Raw genomic sequence first — 9,175 nt, 5'->3', positions numbered from 1 at the left:
CGCGCCGCCCTCGCGCCGCCCTCGCGCCGCCCTCGCGCCGCCCTCGCGCCGCCCTCGCGCCGTCCTCGCGCCCGCCCCCCGCGCCGGGAAAATCGCGACGGGGAAACCGCGACGGGGAGACCGCGACGGGGAGACCGCGACGGGGAGACCGCGACGGGGAGACCGCGACGGGGAGACCGCGACGGGGAGACCGCGACGGGAAAGGCCACCCGGGTTGAATTTACAAACATCTTCGTTTGAAGCCATAGGGCACCGTGTCATACTCTCCGTCTTGGCCATCAGGTGCAACCCTTTTCCGCTTGGTGTAAACAGGTCTAAGAAATTTACTGGTGTCCTTGCTTACAACCTTGTAATGCTTTGCTCGCCTAATGTCTTTCTTACTTTCAATGAGAATAGGTGGAATTTTCCCCAAGACAAGTTCACATAATTGATCAAAGTTTACTAAATCTTTGTTTCCATAATTCATCGATACCCCTTTTACTTTAATTAAAGTTGTCAAATCATTGGTGTTGCCTCCTTTGGCGATGGTTAAACCATACACCTTAGGGCCCGCAGAAACAAAGCGGGTTGCATACGATCCCTCACCTCCATAATCCTTGAGCTCATCAGTCATTTCTCCAAGATCATTTCCAATTTCGATACCCCGTTCATTTACCCCTTTTCTATAAATAATACTATCCGTATCAAAGTAAAGGCAATTCTCTCCTACTTGATCTAGATACTTGTACAATTCAAGACGAGCTTGAGCTGTAGTGTATGCTGCAATAATGACATTTGTGTTTGAACTCATGGGAATCTCTTCATCTTTGTAATCATAAGTGACGAGCTCTGCCTCGTCAGACACAGGAATAATAGAGTGCACCCTGATGGCCTCGTCGTTTAGTAATGCATAGTGAGCCTTTGCCTCAGTCACCAAGACATGCTTCTTCAAGTTATTCCCCATAGCAAATCTACCCCACAACGAATTGAGACAAAGTTTTGCAAGAGCCCTCAAACCCTCATTTTTAATCATATTATTTGGATCAAGCATAACCCCTTTGGAAGCTTGGGACTTAATGAAAGCATCCTTTTTCTCTTGTGTATCTACTCCTGGGGGCCATCCAGAAGCCTCCATCTTCAATTTTAAATTTGAATTGACATACTTGGCGAATATTCCAGCCTTGGTAATATGTCCAGTTTTGTCTTTTGGGTCATATTTAGTAACACTCTCAAACTCCCAACATTCATGGACTTTAATCAATTTGTAACCCTTTTCAAGGGCCACCCTAACCTCATCTACCACCCACTCACCCTTAATCATACGTTCTTCCTCTGAGTGTTTACATTCCTCCATACTGTCAAACTTACATTCCTCACCACACACTCGGCAAAGAATAAACATTAACTTACCGTGCATGTGGAGAGGGAGAACAGGGTGGTAGAGTTGTTGAGGAGGCAATAGAGTACATTTGATTAACCCCTCAAATTTCATAGGATCAGGACAATTTGGATAAACATGGCGAATGGGTGCCCCCAGGGGATACTTACCAAACTTATTTACAAATGGATACAAAGACGTTACATCGACGTAATGTATTTCGTCCCCTATCCTTACCTCATAAAATCTTTTTACATTATTACACCTCCCACCATAAAAACAATTACGGGGGTCCAGTGGCTCTTCACATTCCACTGGGTTGTCCCTCAAGTACTTAACTATTTCTTCATTTTCTGCTCTCTCCTTGTTCCATTCACACTCCCACTTCTCGATCACAGTATAACCAGCCTTCCGTAAATTTTCCGATTTTAGTAGAGTTCGCCTGTACCTTTCACCCATTGTATCGTTTGTGTTTGTGTTGATGGGAGCACTTTGATTTGGGAAACAACACGGATGCCCGTGAAAGAAACACCCGTGGAATTCAAATGCTAGTTTTTGTCCTCCGTCACACGACGACCCATCCAGTTTATACTTTCCCACGGTGGTCTCTTTTCCATTGCCAGCATGGTTAATTTGAATGTCCCTCGACCATGCTTCATAATTGAGCCATTCCAAAGAGGCTTTTGAGTGTATGTCATTCCCAAAGAACCCTCCTTTTGGTATCAATTTGATAGAACCCTTACTCAAAAAGTTGGCTTGGAAATTCAGCATACATGCTCCTGCTAAAGTTGAGCACTCTCGGAATGGGTCAATAGATGCAGTGGTCATGAAGAGTTCCCTGAATTTAATGACAGCCCGACGTAGAACATCTACATCACTGCAACAATACCGTATCAATTCCTTTTCAAAGTCAAACTCGATATCTTTTTGTGATTCGTACCATGAGTCAAATTTAGCCCTATCTCCAACACTCATTTTATCTGCACCGTACATGGCAGGCTCCGGTATAGGACCCCTGTAATTAGAATTAGCCAATGTGTTAAAGTGGTGGGGGAAGAATCCCTTGGCAACCCCTTCCCCCAACCCCAAAGCTTTAGGAAGTTTTGACAATGACATTGGTAAGAAGTTCAAACTGTCAACAAAGTGATAGCGAGACAGACGAATGTTTATCATTTTAGTACCCCTCTGAATAAAGCTTGGGGTGCCCTTGCGGCCCTGGGGTCTCTTTGTCAAGTCAGCCATCAAAAAAATTCCGTCAAATCCCGAAAAATTATGGGCAATTACTACAACTTGTTTAAATTTCATAAGTTTCTTATTGTTGAACAGATAAGACATAAATTTTGTAACACACTCCTTACCTTTGAATATCCTCTGTCGTTTACCACAATCACCGCACTTACTTGTCATGTCATGATTATCCATACACTTCAAGCAAGCTGTTTGTGACACACACAAATTTGCTTCATGAAGCCATGAACCATCAGGATTGAGCGTCTCTTGTCGAGTCTCTAAGTCAAACACAACATACACAAATGGTTTCTTCTTCTTCTTCTTCTTCTTCTTCTTCCCAGCCTTCTTCTCATTTACTTCATTTTCAGTATCATTTTGATTTCTTACCTTATCTTCAGTAATTAAATCCTCTTCTTCACCATCACTATCATCACCGTCATTGTTAACATGTTCTTCACCAATTTGGCCTCCCCATTCATTCACCAAATCTCTCTCATCATCATCATCATCATCATCATCGTCGTCATCATCATCATCATCATCATCATCATCATCATCATCATCATCATCATCATCATCATCATCATCATCATCATCATCATCACGTAATTCTTCAACACTTACCCCTTTTTTTGCAGCTTTTGCTTCTTTAAATCTTTTTTCCTTTTGAGCTATTGTTTCCTTTGTCTGCATGCTACATGTGTGATTGACTGTCTCTACTTCAAACTTACAATTACGGCAAAAGGTATGTCCACATTTATGCTTCCGTGGTTCCCCTTTCTTATTTAAATTATCTCTATTGTTAATAAACGTACAACAAATTGTGCAAAACTTACGAACATCACAGACTGTTCTTTCTTTTCTATAAAATGGAAACGTCAAGTGTTTCTCATAACATTGAGTATTATAGAAGGTGAAATTGCATTTATCACAATCTAATTTAATACCAGGTTCGCGATCACACACGCCACCTTGGTTCAAACACTTGGGGCACGACTCAGCACAAATGTGGTGACCTTTAGTTTGATACCCTCTTCTACATTTTGTACAGTAGTTCCGGCTCTCTGTGAAGCCTGTCATCGAAGTGATGACACAAAAATGTTTTAATTGAAAAGAGTAATACAAATTAAGATGGTATTTTTCATTAGTGATATTAGGATTTCCTTCAAAAAAAATTTCTTGGCCAAGTCTATCTATGAAAACTACAATGTTGAGGCCTGGGAGCGTCCTCTGAAATCTACGTAACCCATCTACACCCCCTAAGGTATTAAGAGGGACTCTCGCCAGTTCACACAAATCTTTTATTTCTTTAGCTTGGTCTCGCAAAGATTTTAACATTTTTTTCCCCGCAAGTTGTGACGACCGATAGGCCAAACCTACAACTATGGCTCTAGGTAAACAATTTTTGTCATCATCCGGCAAATTTAAATCAAAAAATGAAATAACACTACGTTTAGATTTTAAAAAGATCCTATCATCAGCAGTTTTTAATCCAGGATTAACAGCACCACCGGCAGGATTAGCACAATGTAAAAAAGTTACTTCGACTCGCCCCTCCAAGAAAGATTCTTCGTTGGATTGAGACATTTGTCCAATCAAATCCATAATAGCATCAGGGTGTAATTGACGTTTTTTACAAATGGGTATGTAGAAGGGAGCACCATACCGATTGCCGGGTAAATTTATTTCTAGTCCAACATAATCATTTTCATCAGCTCCAACCCACGACCGTTCTAATATAGCTTGCACCACATTGTGAATCCACACAGGAAAATTAACCCTATTACGGGGCTGACTGATTTCAAATATCATTTCGCGGAAATTTAATTGGAATTTAGCAATAGCGCGATTTCTTTCACTTACCATGTTCACAAGAGGGGCAGGTTCTTCAACTTCACCGCACCCCTCTTGCACCACGTCTTCTTGTTCTTGTTGTTCTTCTTGACCCTCACCCCCATACTCACTTACTTCTTCTTCTCTCACTTCTTCTTCTTCATCTGACACATCAGAACCATGCTCACTACTTTCTTCATCAGTGTCAGGCCGATGGGCATTACTTGACCCATCGTCAAAATCATCATCATTATCTTCACCATCATTATCATCATTATCATCATTAACATCATCATCATCATCATCATCATCATCATCATCATCATCATCATCATCATCATCATCATTACTTATATTTTCATCATGTTGTGATCCTGGTTCTGAGACGGCTGAAGAGGAAGAAGAAGAAGAAGGAGAAGACGGAGAAGATGAAGAGGAAGAAGAAGAAGAAGACGAAGAAGAAGAAGAAGAAGAGGAGGAATCTTCGGTACTTACCAAGTCTATAATGTTAGGACTTACTAAATCAATCAACTCACCCTGACTCTGACCGTCTGAGTCTGAGAAGTCCATGTCATCAGAGGATGACAAGGAGCCATCAACAGACCCCTCCATAAGGGAACACAAGCATAAGTCTTCTCTGTGGTTACCAGAGCACACACCCTCACTTCCACAATTACACCCAGGCTGAAGATGATTTCTACCTGCACACCAATCTCTCTGAACACCTACATTGTTACGACATTGATAAATCTCATCACCAATAACTATTTGCTCTACACACGCGTCATCGACTTCCAATCTTACCTCGACGCCATTTCCTTGACCCCCTGCTCCATCAACCTGCTCTGCGGGAGCAGGTCTACCCTCTAGAGGGGCATTCTCCTCGACTTCCATTCTCTCCTCGACAATTAATTGATCATCTACTCTTATCTCTGCTTCGTGGACTCCACCGGCTGCTGCTGGTATGACCTCATTTATTCCTTCTCCTTGTTCTACGACTTGAACGGGAATATGAAGCTGGAGGCGAGCTTCTTCTGCATCATCAGCCTGCTCTGCGGGAGCAAATCTACAAGCTAGAGGGCCATTGTCCTCCTCCTCGACTTCCATTCTCTCCTCGACAACTATTTGACCATCTACTATTACCTCTGCTCCGTGGACTCCTCCGGCTGCGCCAGCTACAACCTCCCCTTCCCCTCCAACTTGTTCTACGACTTGAACGGGAATATGAAGCAGGAGGCGAGCTTCTTCCTCATCGGCTAATCTGCAAAGCTCTAAGTTTAATTCTCGTTCCTCTCGTTCCTCTCGTTCGACTCGCTCTTGTTCAGATTTCTGATCTAACTCTTGTTGTAATTGACCTGAAGCGAGGTCACACGCAAAAGCCAAAAAAGATTGACTGTATGTGAGATCATTTGACCCCGAACCGTTTCCACTCATTTTGTGTGTGTGTGTGTGTGTGTGTGTGTGTGTGTGTGTTATATCAAGAATAGATAAAGTTGATCAACCTGGAAATAAAAAAAATAGTGTGAGATAAGGACAAAAATAATGAAAGTAAGTCAATTTTAACACTCGGATTTCAACCATTTTTTATTGATTTGATTATAAGAGGAAAATGTGAACATCAATATTTGTTTTTCCGAAAATACTGTCTAGCATTTCACGGATTACTGGCCACGATTGGCCGTCCAATCCACAGCATATTTTTGGGGCTTTTATTTGATCAATGCCCATAGTTATACACAACTGTCTGAGTTTTAAGAGTGATTTTCGAATGTCTACCAATTTTGGTTTGTGATAATGCATAAATTTAGTAATAAGATTAAAAATCAGTGAGCTGCCATGATGTCCTATTGCCACATCGCCCACACCACGGCGTTGGCTGTGGAGTGCCCTCATATCTTGGCGCTGGCGCATTACCACTGCAAAGCCAGCCCCCATTTTGAGCGATTTTGAGACACAATGGAAAATCGGGACCCCCGGATAAGCTTGGAGTACGTCGCCTCTATGTTCGATCACCCCCATTGTAACTGAAATTGGAAGAAATCCGAATGTTACATACACAAAATTATGAATGTGCGTACTGTAAATGTTGGCGCATGTATATGTGTGTGTGTGTGTGTGTGTGTGTGGGTGGGAGTATAATTCATAAAAGACATAATAAAAGGCTGAGTGATAAATAAAACGCATATTTTTTTTTGTGCTGTTGTGATTTACTTTTATTGTAGAAAGTTGTGAAGAATTACACCAAAATTGCACGCGTTGTAGCAAGAATGTCCACTCGACATATAGGGCAAGATTTGACTTTCATACCGCACACAATACACGCTACTAAATGTCCACAAGGCATGAATAGAATTTTTCTTTCATTCTCCTGACACAAGTGGCACAAAAATTGTTCAGGAGTAGCAGTAGTACATTTCGGAGGATGTGAGGCCAATGCACCAATTTCCTGTAAGAATGTAATATTTATTTACTCATCTATTTGTTAATTAAACAAAAACTAATTAACTACTATACTTACTTCACTTTTGAGTGCACGTGGTCTTTCTCCTTGAACACGTTTCACGAAATCGCGTCCTTTTCTCTCTATAAGAAACCGGCACTTGGAGAAATAAAAAGCATGTTCCTCCCACGGGTCGTCATGTTGCTGCCAATCTTTCAGTCCACCTCCGCACGAAAAGCATATAGCTTTGTCTAATGTACCTGCAACATTAATACAATATGAAACATAATTATAGGTGTAAACTTACTGTCACTAATTTATTTTATTATTTATCTTCTACTTACCCGAATAAAAAAATCCTGCTTCACTCAAAACCCGTGGTGCTAACCAATGTTCCAGTGGCCATGTGCTGTAGCTTTTCAATCTTGACTTTGGATTCTCAAATCGTGAGTGCATTGGTTCTACCCTTCTCACAACATTCAAGTGGGTACTAGTAACGTTGTCGCTCTTCCTCACATTATCACTTACACTAACACCTAAGTTAGTCAAGCATGGACCACAATTGTTGGATGGCAACAAACACACCATATCGTGCTCTTGTTCCATTGGAACGTTATCTGATTCCCCTCGGATAAAAAGGCAATCACTTGACCACTCACTGTGAAGTTCCATTAAATTATCTCCAACTCCTAATGCTCCAATCTCCAAGTTGCAAAAAGCACACCGTATCTTGTCATTGTTGTTGGTGAACCAAAATCCGGCACGAGTTAACATTCTTACATCCATTCCAGCTATAGGAAAGCCAAAGTAAGTGCGAAACCGCTCCGACTCGTAGCGTAACCTGTCCATGCTGACGAACAAACTGGTGGGATGGGCCTCAAACGTGATGGCTATATACGCCCCGTGAAAATATCTGAAACAAGATGACTCTTAAGAATGTGGTGCCACAGTAAGTTAGAAAATATATTTAAGTCGAAAAAGAAAGGTGTAGATGGGTGGACGGGTGGCTACCCATCATAGAGAAAGCGGGAGGGGGAGGGGTTAAAGCGGCTCCAAAGAAATTGAGTGGAAGAGAGAGAGAGAGAGGGAGAGAGAGGGAGAGAGAGGGAGAGAGAGAGGGAGAGAGGGTGAGAGAGAGAGAGGGAGAGAGAGAGAGAGATATGAGGAGGAGGAGGAGAGAGGGAAGAGGGGCAAGAGAAAGGGGGAAGGGGCAAGAGAGGGAGAGAGAAAGACTGACAAAGAGAGAGAGAGAGAGAGGGAGGTCGTGTGTGTGTGTGTGTGTGTGTGTGTGTGTGTGAGAGAGAGAGAGAGAGAGAGAGAGAGAGAGAGAGAGAGAGAGAGAGAGTGAGTAACAATGCAACAAATAAAATAAAAAAAAGTGTCGAAAAAGAAGTTTGTACCTACCGGGTATTGAACCCCCGATCGATGATTCGAAGTCTGCAACGCTATCCGTTACACTGGTGGTGTACTGGTGCCAAGGATGCGGTCGTGATCCTTCACTTGCCAACTCCCAAAGCGTGGCCTCACCCCCGACGCCTGGAAGAGAGAGAGAGAGGGATGTAAGCTCGGGTGATACATACCGTTGAGTGTGTGCGCGTGTGCGCGCCTCTGTGTGTGTGTGTGTGTGTGTGTGTGTGTGTGCGTGCGAGCGTGTGCGTGTTACAAGCTCATCTGTGTCCATTCGCTTCTCATCTTGCTGAGCGGGCCGGCCCCTGACGAGTACAAGATAGGCAACCCCTTCGACCTCTCGCGTGTATATACTGCCTATCGCGTAGGCGGCTTCATTCCGGCTGTGAATACCAAACAACTGCTCCCAAACTCGTCGATACAATATCACTAACTTTCATGCAACACAAAGAAAATCACACTTATGCATTAATATAATAAACACTCAATATACGACACATATCTTTAAAATCTTACTTACATCTTCGCTTGTTTTGATATACACTTTAGACACGCACACATACCAACACACTGAGTAGCGCTCTTAATGTATAATCTTATCCACATACCTGTAACATAATATTAATAATATCAACTCCCTTTATTTTTATTTGTAACTTCATTATATTAATCACATTTACTTAGAAAATTACTTACACATGTTTCATCAAACGGCTTGTGCGCTGCATCCTTATCATCTTCGTACGTATAAATAAATAAAAAATACCAATACACACTGATAAATAATTATGTATCACCTTCTTCCGTGCCTTTGTGCTCCCAAAACGTCTCTGCGGCAATGATACATAACTACGTAAAACCATTTGTCGTGCTCCCCGCTCCCACCTGCCCCCACTGTGCCCATCGCC

General features: G+C 42.4%; 1 protein-coding gene across 1 annotated transcript; it reads right to left on the bottom strand.

Moving 5' to 3' along the window:
- Positions 1–6,620: 6,620 nt before the first annotated feature.
- LOC127750341 (death-associated inhibitor of apoptosis 1-like) lies at positions 6,621–9,010 on the bottom strand. The gene is made up of 4 exons (XM_052271813.1): positions 8,265–9,010; positions 7,205–7,773; positions 6,939–7,120; positions 6,621–6,866 (listed from the first exon to the last, which is right to left on the bottom strand). Exons 2-4 carry the CDS (start codon positions 7,707–7,709, stop codon positions 6,657–6,659), a joined length of 897 nt encoding a protein of 298 aa, XP_052127773.1. The 5' UTR covers positions 7,710–7,773; positions 8,265–9,010; the 3' UTR covers positions 6,621–6,656.
- Positions 9,011–9,175: the final 165 nt, after the last annotated feature.

This window comes from Frankliniella occidentalis, unplaced genomic scaffold (assembly GCF_000697945.3).
Source record: "Frankliniella occidentalis isolate FOCC.00 unplaced genomic scaffold, Focc_3.1 Scaffold175, whole genome shotgun sequence".
Lineage (NCBI taxonomy): Eukaryota > Metazoa > Arthropoda > Insecta > Thysanoptera > Thripidae > Frankliniella > Frankliniella occidentalis.
This window is presented reverse-complemented; position numbering and strand designations above follow the sequence as displayed.

Coding starts and splice junctions, on each gene's coding strand:
- LOC127750341 (XM_052271813.1), bottom strand. CDS start 7,709: ATGGACAGGTTACGCTACGAGTCGGAGCGGTTTCGCACTTACTTTGGC. Junction 7,121..7,204: donor AGCAGGATTTTTTTATTCGG/GTAAGTAGAAGA, acceptor TTAATGTTGCAG/GTACATTAGACAAAGCTATA. Junction 6,867..6,938: donor CACGTGCACTCAAAAGTGAA/GTAAGTATAGTA, acceptor ACATTCTTACAG/GAAATTGGTGCATTGGCCTC.